This window comes from Gymnoscopelus braueri, assembly GCF_963280865.1.
Source record: "Gymnoscopelus braueri genome assembly, chromosome: 19".
Lineage (NCBI taxonomy): Eukaryota > Metazoa > Chordata > Actinopteri > Myctophiformes > Myctophidae > Gymnoscopelus > Gymnoscopelus braueri.
Genome location: NC_137621.1, coordinates 77,501 through 102,500, shown reverse-complemented (window position 1 = coordinate 102,500; position 25,000 = coordinate 77,501). Strand labels below are relative to the sequence as shown.

General features: G+C 41.2%; 1 protein-coding gene across 1 annotated transcript in view; it reads left to right on the top strand.

Annotated features, from left to right (window-relative positions):
- pals1a (protein associated with LIN7 1, MAGUK p55 family member a) overlaps positions 1–25,000 on the top strand; it is a 50,008-nt gene that overhangs the window by 4,367 nt on the left and 20,641 nt on the right. Inside the window, exons 2-7 of the mRNA XM_080414860.1 lie at positions 6,793–7,108; positions 7,722–7,905; positions 17,212–17,312; positions 17,887–17,994; positions 22,176–22,256; positions 24,941–25,000. The exon at positions 24,941–25,000 is cut by the window's right edge and continues 102 nt beyond it. Of these exons, the coding sequence (XP_080270986.1) occupies positions 6,917–7,108; positions 7,722–7,905; positions 17,212–17,312; positions 17,887–17,994; positions 22,176–22,256; positions 24,941–25,000 (726 nt within the window). The 5' untranslated portion in view covers positions 6,793–6,916. The remainder of the gene's footprint in view (positions 1–6,792; positions 7,109–7,721; positions 7,906–17,211; positions 17,313–17,886; positions 17,995–22,175; positions 22,257–24,940) is intronic.

Genomic DNA, 25,000 nt, shown 5'->3' with positions numbered 1-25,000 from the left:
TGTCTGTCCCTCATAATAACCATAGTATTAACCCTTTAATAACCCGTAATTCAATGTTTCACTTCACACTCTGTCTCAATGGTACTGACTGGTACAGCTGTGTGTGTGTGTGTGTGTGTGTGTGTGTGTGTGTGTGTGTGTGTGTGTGTGTGTGTGTGTGTGTGTGTGTGTGTGTGTGTGTGTGTGTGTGTGTGTGTGTGTGTGTGTGTGTGTGTGTGTGTGTGTGTGTGTGTGTGTGTGGGAATGTGGAGCAGGAGATAAGGCTCTGCTCCTTCTCCCCAGTGACATTCACTGCAACACACACACACACACACACACACACACACACACCACTGACACTCAGTTTCTGTCTGGGTCACATGATCTGGTTTGATATATCGCGATACTTTCTCCCGCGATAACTAATCGATATACTGCCGAAAAATATCGATATAAAAAAATATATATATATATATATAGTTTTTGATACGTTGTTTTTCCTACTCTGTATTTGTGTAATGATGATTTTGAACTGTTTGGTGCTATTTTATGTGTTTATGAATTGAATACAAGGACTATCGTGATATATCGTTGGTGAAATTTCTTGCAATATATATTGAATATCGTGATATCGCAATATATCGAATATCGTCGAATATCGTGATATATATTGTTATCGTGGGCCTGTGTGTGTGTGTGTGTGTGTGTGTGTGTGTGTGTGTGTGTGTGTGTGTGTGTGTGTGTGTGTGTGTGTGTGTGTGTGTGTGTGTGTGTGTGTGTGTGTGTGTGTGTGTGTGTGCGTGTGCAGGCGTCTGTCCATCCATCCGTGAACAGCTAATATCCGGCACCGTTGGACTGATCACCATGAAACTGTATATATTTTTATATCTATTTATATATAAAACACAGGGTGTTAGATATATCCACTAGGTTCACATTGTATCTATGAGTCCTTTGAGGTGACATACAGAACTCCCATGATGCATCAGTGAGGAATGCAAGCAGCCTGGGAACAACATTCCACAGATGTGTGTGTGTGTGTGTGTGTGTGTGTGTGTGTGTGTGTGTGTGTGTGTGTGTGTGTGTGTGTGTGTGTGTGTGTGTGTGTGTGTGTGTGTGTGTGTGTGTGTGTGTGTGTGTGTGTGTGTGTGTGTGTGTGTGTGTGTGTGTGTGTGTGTGTGTGTGTGTGCGCGCGCAGATAGGTTATCTACATCAGTGTTTATCAACCCTGGCAAACGTCCCAATTTTTGTCCGCGAGTACTGCTGAGGTGTGTAGTACTGTGTGTAGTACTGTGTGTAGTACTGCTGAGGTGTGCCGTGCCGTTGGAAGAAAGTGTGAACCCAGCCCCTCCAGAACAATAGCGCCGATCGTCCGTCAATCGATACGCCCATCATCCGTTTCACACACAGACACATAGGAATGCAAATATGTTGTCCTACCTGGTACTGTATAAAAAGGGCACAGGGTAGGCCTACATGCTTTGGCACTCAGTCAGTATTACTAAGTGGGTCGGAACGGGTCGATACGGCGGACCTGAACGTCGTACCTGCTAAGAGGGGCTGTCCTGTCCCAAAAGCCCATGTTATAACCTGCCATGATGAATGTCCGACAATAAAGCACTACATAAGTGTTAGTTTTCATATAAAGTGCTTCTAAATCACTCCACTGTTTGTGTCAACGTAATCCGTGGTTTTTGGTGTTTAATTAATTACTTACTCCTCCACGGAGAGAATCTCTTTCAACTTCAAGCTGTGGTGCCGTCGATAAACCGGAAAACTCGCCCCAAAACACCATCGCCCCCATTTATTTTCGCGGACCAGCGGTTCTTGTATTCCTGTATTTGTTTTACTGAGGATAAGGTTAGAATTAAGTTTACGGTTAGCCATATTATTAGTTTTACTGAGGTTACGTTTAGGAATAAGGTTAGGTTTAGGCATAGTTTAATGAGGTTACGTTTAGGAATAAGGTTAGGTTTAGGCATAGTTTAATGATTTATTTCCCCGGGGGTGACTGTTTTGGGGCGAGAGTGTTGGTGTTCGTCTGTAGTGGGCAACAGCGCATGCGTCCGCAATAATGCTATCAGGATCAGATTATTAGATATTATTATCAGATATTAGAAGTATATTGGGTACCAAATATACTTACCAAAGAAGTTTTACTCTGGGAAGGTTTTCAGACTCCTCCATTCATTGCACTGACCCAAGTTTATATATTTGTAGGCCAAAGATTTATATATTTGTAATGGTCAAGGTTTCTTTATACCTGCCCAATAATGTATGTGTGTGTGTGTGTGTGTGTGTGTGTGTGTGTGTGTGTGTGTGTGTGTGTGTGTGTGTGTGTGTGTGTGTGTGTGTGTGTGTGTGTGTGTGTGTGTGTGTGTGTGTGTGTGTGTGTGTGTGTGTATATATATATATATATATATATATATATATATATATATATACCGTATATCTAGGTGTGCTCTGGGATCTTTTGGCTAAGCCAGGTGTGCCTTGGCACAAAAAAGGTTGATAAACACTGATCTACATGTTGATATCCCTTTCTTTAGCTTTTTACACCTCTCTCTCTCTCTCTCTCTCTCTCTCTCTCTCTCTCTCGATTACAAAGCTATAAATGTGCATTCTGTCAGAAATAGTTATTTATCCATATATAAGAGGTTAGCTTGGTATAAACTATATAATATTTATATAATAATTATACATCCATATATAAGAGGTTAGCTTGGTATAAACTATATAATAGTTATATAATAATAGGATGTCATGGTACAGTGTGATGTCATGGTACAGTGTGAATGGTACAGTGTGATGTCATGGTGCAGTGTGATGTCATGGTACAGTGTGATGTCATGGTACAGTGTGATGTCATGGTGCAGTGTGATGTCATGGTACAGTGTGATGTCATGGTACAGTGTGATGTCATGGTACAGTGTGATGTCATGGTACAGTGTGATGTCATGGTACAGTGTGATGTCATGGTACAGTGGACTAGGGTTGTGCGGTTTCCACATTTTTAAACCACGGTTCATGCCCCCCAAAAAACCACGGTATTCGGTTTTACCGTTTTAATTAATTTTAAGTGGCCAGCGGCCGCGTAACATGGTCTGATATGACAGGCTGTTAAATTAATGCAAACACAGACTGCTATTACAGTCTGTCGCCACCAGAAAGCTCCCTTTCCCCAATAATAGTGGTATTGGGGAAAGGAGACATCTGGTGGCGACAGACTGTAATAGCAGATTAGCGGTCTCTGATTGCATTATAATTACCACACTCTAAAATGAACGCATAATTGTCCATTTAATGAGCGTTAATGACGACCCATTCAAACAAAGCAACGTTACGTTTCCAACCAACATTTGACAACATTACATTACCATTTAGACAGGCTGCTATTGCTAAAGGATCAAAATTAAAGCAGTTAGTTTTCTTTCAGTGCGTTTAAAGAAATAAACAGATTCTTATAGGGAGAAACAACTGCACTTTATTGACGGACTCCAGGCACTGGGAAAAGTATTCACATTTTTTACTTAAGTAAAAGTATCATTACTGCAATGTAGAAATACTCTGTTACAAGTAAAAGTCCTGAACTAATTTACTTGAGTAGAAGTACAAAAGTATTGATGCCTCCCTAGACAGAACATCGGATACAAAATTTTTTATTGCCACTTAGGCTATTAGGTATAATGTTTTACCTACAACAACAATAAACATTTCAACAATACCAAGAAACAAGCCCCTAGGGCTTTTTGTGTACAATATGTAAACTGTTAATAAAGTATTTAATACAAAAAAATCTTTTTTTCTTTTAACAAAAAATTAACACGAATATTTTACAAAGTGCACGTTTTTAGCCTAACTGTAGGCTTAATACCAAAGGCAACTTCAAGTTCAGTGCAAACTTTGTAACAACTCTGAAGTTTGTAAACAATATAACATTGTAGGCTATTGCCTATGTGCATGTGCAGACTGTGCACGTTAAGTAGAAGCGCATACTTTCTTAGCCTAACAGGCTTTCTAACAAGGTGACTTTATGCAGTGCAAGTAGCTGCAGGCTGCAGCAGCACAACATTGAACATTCTTCAAATTAAAATAATAAAACCAAAATTAAACGAAAATGAAAGTCTCACTCTCTTTCTAAATAAACGTTGTGTACACAAAAATCTATTGCTCTTCATAGCCATTATTCAGACAGATAGCGGTAACCTACTCCAGGTTTTTAGCCAAAAACACTAGCATGTCAACTTTTTCTGGTTTAAGGAGATTTCGTGCGGGGCACACTATGTTACCAGCTGTGCTGAAGACTCGTTCAGAGGCCGTGCTTGTGGCACAAACACACAGATATTTCTTGGCAACGATCGACAATTGTGGAAAACGGTCTACATTGCGTTTCCACCACATAAGGGGATCTTCATCCCCGTCTAGGACGGGTTCTCTCAAGTAGTTAGCCAGCTCTTCTTTTGCCTTTTGCTCTGGGGTCGCAGCAGGCTGGTCGGCTGCAACAGGTCTTCGTTGGAGCAGACTACCCAGCGAGAGCTTTTTTCGTGGTGCAGCAGCAACGCCACGCTCTGTCTCCTCATCTTCCTCCGTAGCCACTGGAGGACGTTCCCTGACTTCCCTCCCTGCCAATGCGACCATCTCCGCCTGTAGATCAGCTTTCGTATCATCTAAACCAAGTTCAACTGCCCCTCCCCCATACCGATCCCTGTAGCGCGGGTCAAGAATGGTGCACTTGCGCAGCAGTTTCTGAGCCTTGTCCGAGACATATTTGTCATTTAGTCTGTCAACAATTCCCAACTTGATGTCCTTCGTTAGTGTGACATCATCTTCTGTGACATGCAGCACATCATCTCGGCACAAGTTTAACAGGGGTAGGATACAGGAGCTTTTGACATATTTTTCTGCAGACAGTATGTCTGTGAACTCAGCAACAGGTTTGAGAGCAGCATTTATAGATTTCAAAACATCCTCGTCTTGCCACGTGAATTTCACATTGGATGTTCTGTCCGCTGCCAGTACTGCTCGAATTGCTGGTGCCTGTTCCAGGATACGGTCGATCATTGCTTGTCGGGAACCCCAGCGGGTCACACACTCCTAAAAGTAAATTAAAAAAATACACGAGAACATTATAAGTCACGAAAATAATAAAAGGAAAGCACACGTTTGTCGGCCTACGCTAGGCATAATTAATTTATTGGCCATTAAATAAGTTAAATGAGAATAGAATATATTTAATCATTAATATGCCAAATAAATAACATATTTAGCGCTATATCTTACCGTTATGAGACGATGATCTGGTAGGTTCAGCTCCTTTTTGTTTCTTGTGTAGCTCCTGCTGTCTACGCCAGCTGTGAGAGAACGCAGTAGTGATGCAATGACAAACTCCAATCGCGCGGTCCACTATCCTCTTATGTTGTGACACCGAGTTGGTGACTGCGAGGTTTAAGTTATGGCCGAAACAGTTCAACCATTGCCAGTCAAGTTTCTCGATGGCAGATTTTATGTTGCTGGCATTGTCTGTGGTTATTGCCACGAGTTGTTTTGCATCTAAGCCCCAGTTTACAAGTGCATCTTCCAGGGCAGTTGCAAGATTGTCAGCGGTGTGTTGGTCGGGGAAAAAGCTAGTTTGGAGGCATTTAGATTCCAGTGTCCATTCCGGTGTGATGGTATGGAATGTCAGCGACATATATGGTGTCATGTTACGAGCTGACCACATGTCGGTTGTCAGTGAATAAAAGTCAGATGCCGACGCCAATACCTGCACGTCCTCTCTAACTTTATTGTATAAGGCAGGTATGGCCGTCTTTGAGAAATACCTTCTATCTGGCAGCTCATACTGTGGATCCAATTTGCTCAGCATGTCTTGGAACTCTTTTTTTTCCACAGTGTTGAATGACACCATTCCCCTCGCTAAGTAGTTGGTTACAGCTGCGGTGCGTGACTTCCACCCTGCACTGTCCTTGCTATATTTTGTGCATTTAGCAAAGGCAGATAGGATTCCTGGCTGTCCTCCAGCTACAGGTCACTTTGTGCCCACTTGAGTTGGAGCCATCCTCGAGTAGGTTAGCGGGTGGTTCTTTTTAAGGTGATTTTTTAGGTTTGACGTATTACCGTCGGCAGCCGCAACTTTTTTCAAGCACAGCTTGCATATCGGCTTGTGTAGATTTTCTGGGTCTCCATTTTCGTTGGCTATGAATCCAAAGTGATCCCATATTGGGGCTGTTGTTTTACTTTTTGAGACCAGGTCTCCAGCTGTTATTTGGCTCGCTGCCATTTTCTCGAGGCTTAGGATACTAGTATTGCTGCAGAGCGTGGCCGCTTCCCAGCTGATTTCTGCTGCTGTGCTTCCGTAATCAATAATCACGTGACACCTTTTAACATGCACGTACCGTCCAGAGCCTTCTTTTTTTTGGAGAGTTAAGTCAATGAGGGGGACAAAACAGCGCTGGTCATACACGTAAACACTTTCACATAAGCGCAACGCACATGCCAGTGATGTCACGTGACATGCGGTTTGGCTGACGAACCTTCAAGATTTTATAAAACCGTATTAAACCGTTAAACCGTTAAACCGCACAACCTTACAGTGGACAGGTGGTCAGTATGTGATGTCATGGTACAGTGTGATGTCATGGTACAGTGTGATGTCATGGTACAGTGGACAGGTGGTTAGGAAGTGTAGCTCAGTGGGTTCACAGTCTGTCTTCTCTAGGGAGCCAGGTCTGCCTATAGCAGCTTTCTCCATCGGCTGTCATTTGTCCATTTGTTTTTGCTTTAATCCTGCTGCGTGTCTTTCTGCTCTGTCCTCAGATCCACTGCTGAACAGGACATGTATCCCTAACACACACACACACACACACACACACACACACACACACACACACACACACACACACACACACACACACACACACACACACACACACACAGAGCGATGACGACCTCCCATCTGAATGGTCATGTGGGGGGTGAGGGGGAGGGGGGTGGAGGAGGAGGGGAGGAGGAGCTTAGAGGAGGGGGTGGAGCCCAGCACAGGGAGATGGCGGTGGACTGTCCTGGAGAGCTGGGGAGTCGAACCCTCCCTGCTCGCCGCTCTGCTCAGCTGGAGAGGATCCGCCAGCACCAGGTACATTATATTACACATCTGTATTAATGTCAGACAACACCAGGTACATTATAATACACATCTGTATTAATGTCAGACAACACCAGGTACATTATATTACACATCTGTATTAATGTCAGACAACACCAGGTACATTATATTACACATCTGTATTAATGTCAGACAACACCAGGTACATTATATTACACATCTGTATTAATGTCAGACAACACCAGGTACATTATATTACACATCTGTATTAATGTCAGACAACACCAGGTACATTATATTACACATCTGTATTAATGTCAGACAACACCAGGTACATTATATTACACATCTGTATTAATGTCAGACAACACCAGGTACATTATAATACACATCTGTATTAATGTCAGACAACACCAGGTACATTATAATACACATCTGGACACATCTGTATTAATGTCAGCCTTTAAAGCAGCAGCCAAATATTAGTGTGTGTGTGTGTGTGTGTGTGTGTGTGTGTGTGTGTGTGTGTGTGTGTGTGTGTGTGTGTGTGTGTGTGTGTGTGTGTGTGTGTGTGTGTGTGTGTGTGTGTGTGTGTGTGTGTGTGTGTGTGTGTGTGTGTGTGTGTGTGTGTGTGTGTGTGTAGGAGGACCTTCGTCGGCGTAGGGAAGAGGAGGGGAAACAGTTGGATCTCAACACTTCGCTGAGGCTCCGGAAACTTTCCCAGAATCCTCGGGTGGGAATCGATAACCCCACCTTCCTGTCTGACCACGCCCTGTCAGACCACACCCACCCTCCACTAGGCAGCCAGAACACGCACACACTGCTGGGTAGGACACACACACACACACACACACACACACACACACACACACACACTGCTGGGCAGGACACACACACACATACACATACACATGCACATACACATGCACACACACGTACACATGCACACACACACACACACACACACACACACACACACACACATACACATACACACACATATACACACATTTAATCATTTATTTATGTCCACATAAGAGATACAATACAAGGACACAAATATTACAAGGTGCTGTAAAAAAAAAAAAGTACGGTCAGCAAATCATGGCCAAATACCCCCACACCATTCAGGGGTACAAATACCCCCACAGCCTTCAGGGGTACAAATACCCCCACACCCTTCAGGGGTACAAATACCCCCACACCATTCAGGGGTACAAATACCCCCACACCCTTCAGGGGTACAAATACCCCCACACCCTTCAGGGGTACAAATACCCCCACACCCTTCAGGGGTACAAATACCCCCACACCCTTCAGGGGTACAAATACCCCCACACCATTCAGGGGTACAAATACCCCCACACCATTCAGGGGTACAAATACCCCCACACCATTCAGGGGTACAAATACCCCCACACCCTTCAGGGGTACAAATACCCCCACACCCTTCAGGGGTACAAATACCCCCACACCCTTCAGGGGTACAAATACCCCCACACCCTTCAGGGGTACAAATACCCCCACACCATTCAGGGGTACAAATACCCCCACACCATTCAGGGGTACAAATACCCCCACACCCTTCAGGGGTACAAATACCCCCACACCCTTCAGGGGTACAAATACCCCCACACCCTTCAGGGGTACAAATAACAGCGTCTTCGCCATATTTGGCGGCTACCGATAGTAGAAGAGATCCCACAGAATTTTGCAAGCCGTTTAGCTGCTTTTTTTGGCATCCCAAGTTGTTGGAAGACTCTTACATCCAACCTATGTACATGTCCTAGAATTACAACCAACCTATGTACATGTCCTATATACTCTACAACCAACCTATGTACATGTCCTAGAATTTCATCCAACCTGTGTACATGTCCTAGAACTACAACCAACCTGTGTACATGTCCTATATACTCTACAACCAACCTGTGTACATGTCCTATATACTCTACAACCAACCTGTGTACATGTCCTATATACTCTACAACCAACCTATGTACATGTCCTAGAATTTCATCCAACCTGTGTACATGTCCTAGAACTACAACCAACCTATGTACATGTCCTAGAACTACAACCAACCTATGTACATGTCCTAGAACTACAACCAACCTATGTACATGTCCTAGAACTACAACCAACCTATGTACATGTCCTAGAACTACAACCAACCTATGTACATGTCCTAGAATTTCATCCAACCTGTGTACATGTCCTAGAACTACAACCAACCTGTGTACATGTCCTAGAATTACAACCAACCTATGTACATGTCCTAGGCTGCCAAAGATAAACACAAGTAGATTATCTATAACCTATAAGCAGTGTGATGGTATTTAATGACTTTGGTCATAAAAGCTTCCTCTAAGCTAGAGTCAAAGAATGGAAACTGACTGAAAGTATTCTGTCGTCGTGGCATGCTGTGTAAAGCCCTTTATAGGCATAGCAGCCATTCAGAATGTGTGACATGGTTTCTGTAACTAGTCCTGTGGTGTGATGCAGACAATGAGGTACATGATGGGTGGAGGAAACCAGAGGGAAAGGTTGAGTCTGGTGGGAATGATCTGTAACCTGGCTTCTACTGTAAAGGTGATAATGTCCTCATTGAGAGCAGTGTTCCTTAGAAATGAATGGGAAACAGAGTGATCAGCAGAGAGAAGACAAGCAAGTTTCCCCTGAAGTTTAAGTCCAGTCCAGTGTTGTTGTTGACAGATCCAGCAGGGTCCGCCGAGCCCCTGTAGATGTCAACAGGTGTGTCCACTGTAGGTCACTGTAGCTCTCACAGAGGTCAGTTATTATGTCCTCAGTCTCCGAGTCAGACCGGGCCCACTCCAGGGACACTCTAGTTTGGACACAGAGATCGTTCAAGTCCGGCCAGTCCGATGAAACGCCAAAGCCCGGGGAGCGAGTGTCCAGTTTAAAGTGTTGTACTTTAGACAGTGCTACAGGTCTAATGGCCTCTATCTTCATAGTTAAAGTGTTGTACTTTAGACAGTACTACAGGTCTAATGGCCTCTATCTTCATAGTTAAAGTGTTGTGCTTGAGACAGTGCTACAGGTCTAATGGCCTCTATCTTCATAGTTAAAGTGTTGTACTTTAGACAGTGCTACAGGTCTAATGGCCTCTATCTTCATAGTTAAAGTGTTGTACTTTAGACAGTACTACAGGTCTAATGGCCTCTATCTTCATAGTTAAAGAAGTGTTGTGCTTGAGACAGTGCTACAGGTCTAATGGCCTCTATCTTCATAGTTAAAGTGTTGTACTTGAGACAGTGCTACAGGTCTAATGGCCTCTATCTTCATAGTTAAAGTGTTGTACTTTAGACAGTGCTACAGGTCTAATGGCCTCTATCTTCATAGTTAAAGAAGTGTTGTACTTTAGACAGTGCTACAGGTCTAATGGCCTCTATCTTCATAGTTAAAGTGTTGTACTTTAGACAGTACTACAGGTCTAATGGCCTCTATCTTCATAGTTAAAGAAGTGTTGTACTTTAGACAGTGCTACAGGTCTAATGGCCTCTATCTTCATAGTTAAAGAAGTGTTGTACTTTAGACAGTGCTACAGGTCTAATGGCCTCTATCTTCATAGTTAAAGTGTTGTACTTTAGACAGTGCTACAGGTCTAATGGCCTCTATCTTCATAGTTAAAGAAGTGTTGTACTTTAGACAGTGCTACAGGTCTAATGGCCTCTATCTTCATAGTTAAAGTGTTGTGCTTGAGACAGTGCTACAGGTCTAATGGCCTCTATCTTCATAGTTAAAGAAGTGTTGTACTTTAGACAGTGATACAGGTCTAATGGCCTCTATCTTCATAGTTAAAGTGTTGTGCTTGAGACAGTGCTACAGGTCTAATGGCCTCTATCTTCATAGTTAAAGTGTTGTACTTTAGACAGTGCTACAGGTCTAATGGCCTCTATCTTCATAGTTAAAGAAGTGTTGTGCTTGAGACAGTGCTACAGGTCTAATGGCCTCTATCTTCATAGTTAAAGTGTTGTGCTTTAGACAGTGCTACAGGTCTAATGGCCTCTATCTTCATAGTTAAAGTGCTAGAGGTCTAATGGCCTCTATCTTCATAGTTAAAGTGTTCAGTAGTCTCATGAAGGGAGAAAGAGTCCCAAATGCATCTCTAAAATCAAGGAAGACTGAGTACAGTCTACATGACTCATGCTTGAAATGGTCTATCCCTGTTTTAAGGCAGAACACATTCATTCCTTAATGTTAATGTATGCTTTTTGCTTGTGAGACAAAATATCAGCATGGACTAACCACGGAAGGATTCTATCCAGCATGCATTTCATAAAAAACCTTATATATGTTGTTGGGAGGAGGGATATGTCTCTCCATGTAGATGGATCTTCAGGGATATTGTCTTTCTTTGGAATACGATAAGTGCTCCTTTCCATGCATCTGGCACTCTCCTATTCTCCAGACAGACATTCAAAATAGTTGTTAGAGTCTGACATGACTGCGTGGTTTTCAGAGTCTCATAAGTCATCCCATCCATGACACTGGCTTTGTTGTTTGGGACTGTCTCTACCTCCTCACAGATAAAGTGTAGAACTGTCTCTACCTCCTCACATTAAAGTGTAGAACTGTCTCTACCTCCTCGCAGATAAAGTGTAGAACTGTCTCTACCTCCTCACAGATAAAGTGTAGAACTGTCTCTACCTCCTTACAGATAAAGTGTAGAACTGTCTACCTCCTTACAGATAAAGTGTAGAACTGTCTCTACCTCCTCACAGATAAAGTGTAGAACTGTCTCTACCTCCTCACAGATAAAGTGTAGAACTGTCTCTACCTCCTCACATTAAAGTGTAGAACTGTCTCTACCTCCTCACAGATAAAGTGTAGAACTGTCTCTACCTCCTCACAGATAAAGTGTAGAACTGTCTCTACCTCCTCACAGATAAAGTGTAGAACTGTCTCTACCTCCTCACAGATAAAGTGTAGAACTGTCTCTACCTCCTCACAGATAAAGTGTAAAACTGTCTCTACCTCCTTACAGATAAAGTGTAGAACTGTCTCTACATCCTTACAGATAAAGTGTAAAACTGTCTCTACCTCCTTACAGATAAAGTGTAAAACTGTCTCTACCTCCTCACATTAAAGTGTAGAACTGTCTCTACCTCCTCACAGATAAAGTGTAGAACTGTCTCTACCTCCTCACAGATAAAGTGTAGAACTGTCTCTACCTCCTCACAGATAAAGTGTAGAACTGTCTCTGCCTCCTCACAGATAAAGTGTAGAACTGTCTCTACCTCCTCACAGATAAAGTGTAGAACTGTCTCTACCTCCTCACAGATAAAGTGTAGAACTGTCTCTACCTCCTCACAGATAAAGTGTAAAACTGTCTCTACCTCCTTACAGATAAAGTGTAGAACTGTCTCTACCTCCTTACAGATAAAGTGTAAAACTGTCTCTACCTCCTTACAGATAAAGTGTAGAACTGTCTCTGCCTCCTCACAGATGTGTTGTCTACACTTTATCTGACCTCTCTCTCTCTCTCCTCCACAAACACACACACGCTGTTAAGTTACACCTATTTCCTGTTAATAATTACAGTGTAAAATGTGCTGCATTGGGAGGTAAACGGGAGACACTTTATTGTGAAGGTAAGACAGGAAGAAGAGAGTTGTTGTTGCTGCTGCCAAGTTGTCGCAATATATTATACCTGAGACCGCCGGTCGGTCCGGTTATATTAGATAAAGTTGTGTATCGAGAACAGTCAACACAAGTTGTATTACGAGTCAGAATATGACACAGACACTTTGAAACCAGAGTCAGAATATGTCACAGACACTTTGAAACCAGAGTCAGAATATGTCACAGACACTTTGAAACCAGAGTCAGAATATGTCACAGACACTTTGAAACCAGAGTCAGAATATGACACAGACACTTTGAAACCAGAGTCAGAATATGACACAGACACTTTGAAACCAGAGTCAGAATATGTCACAGACACTTTGAAACCAGAGTCAGAATATGACACAGACACTTTGAAACCAGAGTCAGAATATGTCACAGACACTTTGAAACCAGAGTCAGAATATGTCACAGACACTTTGAAACCAGAGTCAGAATATGACACAGACACTTTGAAACCAGAGTCAGAATATGACACAGACACTTTGAAACCAGAGTCAGAATATGTCACAGACACTTTGAAACCAGAGGCAGAATATGTCACAGACACTTTGAAACCAGAGTCAGAATATGACACAGACACTTTGAAACCAGAGTCAGAATATGTCACAGACACTTTGAAACCAGAGTCAGAATATGACACAGACACTTTGAAACCAGAGTCAGAATATGACACAGACACTTTGAAACCAGAGTCAGAATATGACACAGACACTTTGAAACCAGAGGCAGAATATGACACAGACACTTTGAAACCAGAGTCAGAATATGACACAGACACTTTGAAACCAGAGTCAGAATATGACACAGACACTTTGAAACCAGAGGCAGAATATGTCACAGACACTTTGAAACCAGAGTCACTTGTGAGTAAAGTTGACAAGTTGCCCTGCCACACATTAACAACAATGCACAAGCATTTGAAGATGAAACATCCAACACAGATGTGTAAAGACTCTTCACAACAGCTATACTGTAACTGTGGCATCCTGGTGAAACCACATTAATCATAAAGGTTCACAACAGCTATACTGTAACTGTGACATCCTGGTGAAACCACATTAATCATAAAGGTGGACACGTTAAAACGTTACCACTTGAACTGGATAGCTCTATGAGGAGGCTACAAGATTCTCACACATGCTTCATCAACTTTCCATGTCTGTCCCAACCAGACAAACGGACAGCATCCACCTAACTATTACAGTATAACCTGTGAGTAGTGGTCTATAACTATTACAGTATAACCTGTGAGTAGTGGTCTATAACTATTACAGTATAACCTGTGAGTAGTGGTCTATAACTGTGTGTGTGTGTGTGTGTGTGTGTGTGTGTGTGTGTGTGTGTGTGTGTGTGTGTGTGTGTGTGTGTGTGTGTGTGTGTGTGTGTGTGTGTGTGTGTGTGTGTGTGTGTGTGTGTGTGTGTGGTGGAAAGAAGGATCATAACTCATGTTGAGTGGACAGGGAGTGACAGAGTTTAGAGAGAGAGAGATGGAATGAAAGGAAGGAGTGAATTCCTCTGGGAGGGAGAGCGAGATGAGAGTAGACAAGGAGAGGCTCTTGAGCTCCAGTTAATTAAAACTCTGTTTGGGAACACACACACACACACACACACACACACACACACACACACACACACACACACACACACACACACACACACACAGGGGCTATACAATAACATGGACATTCATTCTTGGTGAGGATACATTCTGTGACTTTGTAAAGGTTGTTATGAAACAGTTTATACATATTTAATCACTGCATTTTATTCATGAGAACATGCTGGTTGTTTGATAGGAAACTTATTATGAGTTTAATGTGTTTATGCTTCAATCTGACACCAGACATTTGTCAACGGTTGCCATTAAACACAAATAATGAAAATTGCCGATCTACAAGCTCACCCCAGCCCTCTGCAATTGATCTACAAGCTCACCCTGGCTCTCTGTAATTGATCTACAAGCTCACCCTGGCTCTCTGTAATTGATCTACTAATCTACATACAGTATGTGCACATGTAAATGTTTGTTTTTCATAGGATGCTAAACTGTGTGTGTGTGTGTGTGTGTGTGTGTGTGTGTGTGTGTGTGTGTGTGTGTGTGTGTGTGTGTGTGTGTGTGTGTGTGTGTGTGTGTGTGTGTGTGTGTGTGTGTGTGTGTGTGTGTGTGTGTGTGTGTGTGTGTGTGTGTGTGTGTGTGTGTGTGTGAGTGAGACTGTGTGTGTGACTCTGTGTGTGTGTGTGTGTAACTGTGTGTGTGACTGGCACCTGAGTATGGGTTGTGCAACGTTGACAGAGATCTCTCTGTGGTTCCGTTGTGCAAATCCTGCCTGTGAATCTTTACAAGAAAGCCTTTGGTTCCTCAGTGAACATAGGGTGAGGGACCTTTGGTTCCTCAGTGAACATAGGGTGAGGGACCTTTGGTTCCTCAGTGAACATAGGGTGAGGAACCTTTGGTTCCTCAGTGAACATAGGGTGAGGGACCTTTGGTTCCTCAGTGAACATAGGGTGAGGGACCTTTGGTTCCTCAGTGAACATAGGGTGAGGGACCTTTGGTTCCTCAGTGAACATAGGGTGAGGGACCTTTGGTTCCTCAGTGAACATAGGGTGAGGAACCTTTGGTTCCTCAGTGAACATAGGGTGAGGAACCTTTGGTTCCTCACCCTATGTTCACTGAGGAACCTTTGGTTCCTTAGTGAACATAGGGTGAGGAACCTTTGGTTCCTCAGTGAACATAGGGTGAGGAACCTTTGGTTCCTCAGTGAACATAGGGTGAGGAACCTTTGGTTCCTCAGTGAACATAGGGTGAGGAACCTTTGGTTCCTCAGTGAACATAGGGTGAGGAACCTTTGGTTCCTTAGTGAACATAGGGTGAACATAGGGTGAGGAACCTTTGGTTCCTCAGTGAACATAGGGTGAGGAACCTTTGGTTCCTCAGTGAACATAGGTTGAGGAACCTTTGGTTCCTCAGTAAACATAGGGTGAGGAACCTTTGGTTCCTCAGTGAACATAGGGTGAGGAACCTTTGGTTCCTCAGTGAACATAGGGTGAGGAACCTTTGGTTCCTCAGTGAACATAGGGTGAGGAACCTTTGGTTCCTTAGTGAACATAGGGTGAGGAACCTTTGGTTCCTTAGTGAACATACGGTGAGGAACCGGCCTTCTTGGGTTGTTGTCTTCCTGGGGTTAGAGTTCTTGGGGTGTTGTCTTGGCTTCCTGGGACGGACACTTCACGGTCTGTCTGTGACTTCACCTGTCTGTCTGTCTGTCTGTCTGTCTGTCTGTCTGTCTGTCTGTCTGTCTGTCTGTCTGTCTGTCTGTCTGTCTGTCTGTCTGTCTGTCTGTCTGTCTGTCTGTGACTTCACCTGTCTGTCTGTCTGTCTGTCTGTCTGTCTGTCTGTCTGTCTGTCTGTCTGTCTGTCTGTCTGTCTGTGACTTCACCTGTCTGTCTGTCTGTCTGTCTGTCTGTCTGTCTGTCTGTCTGTCTGTCTGTCTGTGACTTCACCTGTCTGTCTGTCTGTCTGTCTGTCTGTCTGTCTGTCTGTCTGTCTGTCTGTCTGTCTGTCTGTGACTTCACCTGTCTGTCTGTCTGTCTGTCTGTCTGTCTGTCTGTCTGTCTGTCTGTCTGTCTGTCTGTCTGTCTGTCTGTCTGTCTGTCTGTTTGTCTGTCTGTGACTTCACCTGTCTGTCTGTCTGTCTGTCTGTCTGTCTGTCTGTCTGTCTGTCTGTCTGTCTGTCTGTCTGTGACTTCACCTGTCTGTCTGTCTGTCTGTCTGTCTGTCTGTCTGTCTGTCTGTCTGTCTGTCTGACTTCACCTGTCTGTATGTCTGTCTGTCTGTCTGTCTGTCTGTCTGTCTGTCTCTCTGTCTGTCTGTCTGTCTGTGATTTCACCTGTCTGTCTGTCTGTGACTTCACCTGTCTGTCTGTCTGTATGTCTGTCTGTCTGTCTGTCTGTCTGTCTGTCTGTCTGTCACTTCACCAGTCTCTCAGAACTTGGTCTTAAGTTTGGAAATGGTACTTGCCCTATTGGATCATGGGCCTTATTGCCCTATTGCATCATGGGCCTTATTGCCCTATTGCATCATGGGCCTTATCCTGAAGGGACAACCGTGGCATATTTCTAAATCTAAATGAGAGCGATTACCAACAGAAGCATATTGGGACATTTTGGCAAATGTTTTGAGGGTTTTACCCACATGATCCAAACAAGTTATACCATGTTGTAAAGGTCAATAATCAACCATATAAAATACCAATTGTTATTATTGAAATGGAGAAATAATCCACAGAATTTAAGTTTCCAAACTTTTTTTGAGGAGTTTATGTGTGTGTATGTATGTATACTGTATGTGTATGTGTGTCTAATGTATGTGTGTCTAATGTATGTGTGTGTAATGTAGATATACTGTATGTGTATGTATGTATGTGTAATGTATGTAAACTGTATGTGTTAATGTGTATTACATTTATATGATGTCTTTACAGAAGTGGAGGATTTGCTGTTATCACTGAAGCAGGTCCAAGGCTGTCTGTCAGACCCTCAGAGTCACAATGACATTGAACTGGTGCTATCTCTGCTACAGAAGGTAATATATATAATATATATAATTATTACTATATCATGTACACTATATATATACATTAAGATAATATATACTACTAGTACTATGTTGTGCTGATAAGAGCAATGTTCACTGAAGTGTTAAACACTGCTATAACACTGAAGTATGGTCATTTGATGTGTTAAACACTGTTATAACACTGAAGTATGGCCATTTGATGTGTTAAACACTGTTATAACACTGAAGTATGGCCATTTGATGTGTTAAACACTGTTATAACACTGAAGTATGGTCATTTGATGTGTTAAACACTCCTATAACACTGAAGTATGGTCATTTGATGTGTTAAACACTGTTATAACACTGAAGTAGTACTGAAGTAACTCAGAGTACAAATGGAACCAAAAGAACCCTTTTGGTTCGAACACTTCATTTCATATTATTATTATTGTTATTGTTATTGTTATTATTATTATTGTTATTGTTATTATTATTATTGTTATTATTGTTATTGTTATTATTATTATATTGTTATTATTGTTATTATTGTTATTGTTATTATTGTTATTGTTATTATTATTATATTATTGTTTTTCAGTCTGACTTCCAGTCGGCCTTGAGGATCCACAATGCTGTGGCTTCCAGCTTCCACCGTCCTTCTCCTCCTTATCCACACACACACCAAGCTCTACTGCTGGCCCAGGAGGTACACACACACACACACACACACACACACACACACACACACACACACACACACACACACACCTTCCTAACCGTGTTATTAAAGAACCTTCCTAACCGTGTTATTAAAGAACCTTCCTAACCGTGTTATTAAAGAACCTTCCTAACCGTGTTATTAAAGAACCTTCCTAACCGTGTTATTAAAGAACCTTCCTAACCGTGTTATTAAAGAACCTTCCTAACCGTGTTATTAAAGAACCTTCCTAACCGTGTTATTAAAGAACCTTCCTAACCGTGTTATTAAAGAACCTTCCTAACCGTGTTATTAAAGACCTTCCTAACCGTGTTATTAAAGACCTTCCTAACCGTGTTATTAAAGACCTTCCTAACCGTGTTATTAAAGAACCTTCCTAACCGTGTTATTAAAGACCTTCCTAACCGTGTTATTAAAGAACCTTCCTAACCGTGTTATTAAAGACCTTCCTAACCGTGTTATTAAAGACCTTCCTAACCGTGTTATTAAAGACCTTCCTAACCGTGTTATTAAAGACCTTCCTAACCGTGTTATTAAAGAACCTTCCTAACCGTGTTATTAAAGACCTTCCTAACCGTGTTATTAAAGACCTTCCTAACCGTGTTATTAAAGAACCTTCCTAACCGTGTTATTAAAGACCTTCCTAACCGTGTTATTAAAGAACCTTCCTAACCGTGTTATTAAAGACCTTCCTAACCGTGTTATTAAAGACCTTCCTAACCGTGTTATTAAAGACCTTCCTAACCGTGTTATTAAAGAACCTTCCTAACCGTGTTATTAAAGACCTTCCTAACCGTGTTATTAAAGAACCTTCCTAACCGTGTTATTAAAGAACCTTCCTAACCGTGTTATTAAAGACAAACTCAATTGAAAATCTGTGAAAGTGTCCATTTTCAAGATGTTTTGTCCATTATCTCTGGAACAGAAGGTCCAATCTGCTCAGTTCAAAGCTTGCTGGATGCGTGACTTTGAGGACATTAAGCACATACTGACACCATTTCGGGTTTTTCTGGTTTTCGGGTCTAAAAGTATGGTAATTGTTGGGGCCGGGACGAGCCTCGGCCGACCCAGTAGGGCCCAGTAGGGCCTTTAATTTTCAGGCCCGTTGAGAACTCTAATGAGTGTATATGATAATGAGGTTGGAGACAGAGCATTGTCTGTTCAGCATCAATTAGAGATGAGACCCTAACACACACACACACACACACACACACACACACACACACACACACACACACACACACACACACACACACACACACACACACACACACACATTCTTGCAGACCCATGTGTTTAATATGTGCACAGACTTGGTCTTTCCATGGTAAATGACACAGTATGGAGATAGATAATATGTTGCATAATGATTTGAGGCCCTGGCTGTAATATGCGATCTGAACAGTTGTAGGTTGGAATAGTAGTCACTCTTTTACCACATAAACGAACGTAAACCAAGTTGATTTAGACAATATAGAACATCACTAAACTATAGAACATCACCAAACCCAATACTGTGTTTTTTTATGTTATGTTTTTATACTTTATTTTTATTGGACTTTTTTGTAACATGCAGTGTTTCTCCTAAATGCATTAAGCAGTGGCGGGCCGCCACCCCTTAAATCCGACCGCCACAGTATGATTCTTTCTGTGAAAAAATATATATATATCAATGCTCAAATGTATTGATATAATGCTCAAATGTATTGATATAATGCTCAAATGCATTGATATAATGCTCAAATGCATTGATATAATGCTCAAATGTATTGATATAATGCTCAAATGCATTGATATAATGCTCAAATGTATTGATATAATGACTCAAATGTATTGATATAATGCTCAAATGCATTGATATAATGCTCAAATGCATTGATATAATGCTCAAATGCATTGATATAATGCTCAAATGTATTGATATAATGCTCAAATGCATTGATATAATGCTCAAATGCATTGATATAATGCTCAAATGCATTGATATAATGCTCAAATGCATTGATATAATGCTCAAATGCATTGATATAATGCTCAAATGCATTGATATAATGCTCAAATGCATTGATATAATGCTCAAATGCATTGATATAATGCTCAAATGTATTGATATAATGCTCAAATGCATTGATATAATGCTCAAATGCATTGATATAATGCTCAAATGCATTGATATAATGCTCAAATGCATTGATATAATGCTCAAATGTATTGATATAATGCTCAAATGCATTGATATAATGCTCAAATGCATTTATATAATGCTCAAATGTATTGATATAATGCTCAAATGCATTGATATAATGCTCAAATGCATTGATATAATGCTCAAATGCATTGATATAATGCTCAAATGTATTGATATAATGCTCAAATGCATTGATATAATGCTCAAATGCATTGATATAATGCTCAAATGCATTGATATAATGCTCAAATGTATTGATATAATGCTCAAATGCATTGATATAATGCTCAAATGCATTGATATAATGCTCAAATGCATTGATATAATGCTCAAATGCATTGATATAATGCTCAAATGCATTGATATAATGCTCAAATGTATTGATATAATGCTCAAATCCGCTCAGGCAGTATATTTTCCTAAATCTGGAGACAATTCATGTAAACTATACAGATTATTACTATATAAGATATAATATACCTTCAGCTTAGGGGAAACACTGAACATGATAATCACATCAGTAGTTTTTTTATTTTTATAAAACATTTATGTTAAAGGTAGGGTAAGTGATTTTCTTTGGTTAAAATAAGTGTTAAATAGCTCTATATTCTGGTGGTACTCATTGCTATAGAGTGTTTGTTCAGTATTAGGAGTCTCCTTGTCTCTCCAGCTCTTTATAAAACAGAAAATGCATTTTCAGTTTCATTTCCAATTTTATCCAACCAGGACAGAGAACTCAATCAGGATATAGATTAAACACGTGAAATTGGAAGTGATGACACTAAGAAATTAGCAGACAAAATTGGAACTGGAACACTATACAAATGAAGCTTAAAATGGGTACTTTCTCCTGATTCGCTGAGATTTTGACACCTACCGGAAAATGTATTTTCTGTTTATTAAAGAGCTGGAGAGACGGGGAGACTCCTGTTACTGAACAAACACTCTATAGCAATGATTACTATCAGAATATATTATTTTAACCTTTTAACAAAATACTTTTTGTTTTAACCAAAAAATATCACTTACCCTACCTTTAACTTCCTGTTGATTTTACCAGAGCCATTCAAGGAGAGCTCCGTCACCTCCGTCCACTTCTTCGGGCCAGGTCTTCTACAAAGCCTTCTATTGGCCAATAGTGACAAAGCTCTAAACCGGAAGTTTACGGAATGCATTGAAGTCTATGAGCGTTTGTGACTATTTCCAGTTTACATGAACCACATGACCCACGCTGTTTCTGCCCCCTCAGGGGCGCAACTCTCTAATATAAGGCTCTGGATTTTACTATTTTACTATTTTACTATTTTACTATTTTACTATTTTACTATTTTACTATTATTATAAAATAAAAACAGTCACTTCTAATCACTGGAGCAATTATTTTAGATTTCTGTCATGGCAAGGTAACTACACAACCCAAACACTAACTACACAACCCATACACTAACTACACAACCCTAACCTCTACCAAAGTGGTCTTGCCCTTTAAACAGCTGTCATCTGGTTCACGGGGCACACAGGGTTAATATATTTAAACAGCTGTCATCTGGTTCACGGGGCACACAGGGTTAATATATTTAAAGGGTTAATGTATTTAAAGGGTTAATGTATTTAAAGGGTAAATGTATTTAAAGGGTAAATGTATTTAAAGGGTTAATGTATTTAAAGGGTTAATGTATTTAAAGGGTCTTTGGGGGAACTTTTCTACCAACCAACTCTAGAGAGGATTAGAGGTCAGAGGTTAAACACAGTAGAATGATATAACAATAGTGAATTAAGATTGATTGATTGATGCTGATGCTGTGTTTTGCTGACTTTGATTTGAAGTTTATTAATTTCACTGTTTTATTATTATTGTTGTTTTAACCTGTAGCACTTTGACCTTTAACCTGTAGCACTTTGAGATTTGTTTCAAATATAAAGTGTGTTACAAATAACATTTATTATTATTAAATATATTATGCTGTTGCCATGGTAACAGGTCCAGAACCTTCTCCAGGACAAAGCTCAGAACAAAGAAGGACTGGAGCTCCAACACCTTCTTTTACACCCACATGTACAGGTACTACACACTACCACACACACACACACACACACACACACACACACACACACACACACACACACACACACACACACACACACACACACACACACACACACACACACACACACACACACACACACACACACACACACACACACACACACACACAGGTGTCTTTGGAGAAGATGAATGTTCATTGATGTTCAACTAATGGCTTCTTCATTCATGCTGTCAATCACTGTCACTATTTTATACATCATGACATCATGTGTTTGTTACAGGCGTTGCTATTGGCTCATGACATCATGTGTTTGTTACAGGCGTTGCTATTGGCTCATGACATCATGTGTTTGTTTCAGGCGTTGCTATTGGCTCATGACATCATGTGTTTGTTACAGGCGTTGCTATTAGCTCATGACATCATGTGTTTCTTACAGGCGTTGCTATTGGCTCATGACATCATGTGTTTCTTACAGGCGTTGCTATTGGCTCATGACATCATGTGTTTGTTAGGCGTTGCTATTGGCTCATGACATGTTACAAGGAGTCGCTCCCTGCTTCTAAAGCTAAGTGTGATGAGTTCGCATCCTTTTTTGAAAACAAAATTTTTAGCATTCGAGCTGGTATTATGAATGCTGCTGCTAGCACTGCAAATGCGGCAAATGGTGCATGGTGCAAAAATGTAGATCCCTCCAGAGGAAGCCTAATATCATTCTGCGCAATTAATGAAGAGGAACTCCGTAAAACTATATCACAGATGACATCATCATCTTGCTCACTGGATGTAGTACCCACCCCGTTTCTCAAAGAGGTTTTAGACAGTGTTATTGGAGATATCCTAAGAATTGTAAACAGCTCTCTACTTTCAGGCGTCATTCCAGACTCACTGAAAACGGCTGTAGTCAGGCCGCTACTCAAGAAACACAACCTTGATCCATTGGTGCTGGGTAATTATAGACCAATCTCAAATCTGCCATTTTTGGGCAAGGTCTTAGAAAAAACTATCTTTCATCAACTGGATGTGTTCCTACAGAACAATAAGGTTCATAACAAATTCCAATCTGGCTTCAGGAAAGGTCATAGTACAGAAACAGCACTTGTAAAAGTAATTAATGATCTAAGGGTGTCCACTGACGACAAAAATGTATCTGTTCTCCTACTTCTTGACTTAACCGCTGCTTTTGATACGATTGATCACACAATTCTACTACAACGTTTGGAGTACTGGATTGGTTTGTCAGGCACAGCCTTGTCTTGGTTTCACTCTTACCTAACAGGCAGAAGCTATTTTGTCAGTCTAGCTAACTTTGACTCAGACAAACACATCTGTTCTGGTATTCCACAGGGCTCAATTCTGGGTCCCTTATTGTTCTCCCTGTATATACTACCGCTGGGAGAACTCATCGCCGATCACGGAGTGAACTTCCATTTCTATGCTGATGATACCCAGCTGTATCTTTCAGTAGCTCCAGACGACCCCTGCGCTCTAGACCCATTGTTGACCTGTCTGTCCAGTATAAAATGCTGGATGAGTGAGAACTTTCTTAAGCTAAATGAGGATAAAACAGAAGTTCTCATAATTGGCTCCAGTGAGCAGAGAGAATCAATAACAAGTAGACTTGGTAACCTGGCTGTAGAAAGTAACACCACAGTAAAGAACCTGGGGGTGATTATCGATTCTGAATTGAATTTCAATACACACATTAATCATGTCACCAAGATTGCTTTCTTTCATCTTAGAAATATTGCGCGAATTAGAGACTATCTGTCGTTAGACGATGCAAAGACGCTGATCCACGCTTTTGTTTTCTCTCGGCTTGATTACTGCAACGCACTCTACTCTGGCCTGCCAAAGAAAACAACTGACAGATTACAACTTGTTCAAAATGCGGCAGCCAGAATTTTAACTAAAACCAGGATGAGAGAACATATCACTCCAGTTCTTGCTTCACTACACTGGCTCCCGGTTGTTTTTAGGATTGATTTTAAAATTCTTTTAATAGTTTATAAAGCTCTAAATGGTCTGGCACCTACCTACCTCTCTGACTGCCTAGAGAGATATGTTCCAAACCGGGCCCTCAGGTCTTCAAGTGCTGACCTGCTCGAGGTGCCTACAATGACATATAAAAAATACGGTGAAGCAGCATTCTGCTTTTACGGACCGACAGTGTGGAATAAACTCCCATTACACCTAAGACAGGCAGCCTCTGTCGATAGCTTTAAAGCACAGCTCAAGACCTATTACTTCACTCTTGCTTTTAGCTGATTCTTTGGTTGATTTTTAATTCCTCACTGTATTCCCTATTTTAATGTTGTTTTATGCCTTTGCTTTTGCCTTTGCTTTTATTTTATTTTATTTTTATCTTTGTTTGCTTTATTGTTAAATTGGTTGTAACTGTAATTGTATTCTTGCTCTGTAAAGCACTTTGAGCTGCATTTCATGTCATGAAAGGTGCTATACAAATAAAGTTTATTATTATTATTATATTATGTGTTTGTTACAGGCGTTGCTATTGGCTCATGACATCATGCGTTTGTTACAGGCGTTGCTATTGGCTCTTGACATCATGTGTTTGTTACAGGCGTTGCTATTGGCTCATGACATCATGCGTTTGTTACAGGCGTTGCTATTGGATCTTGACATCATGTGTTTGTTACAGGCATTGCTATTGGCTCATGACAGCATGTGTTTCTTACAGGCGTTGCTATTGGCTCATGACAGCGTAGCAGAAGTCGAGATGCAGCCGGAGCCCCTCCCC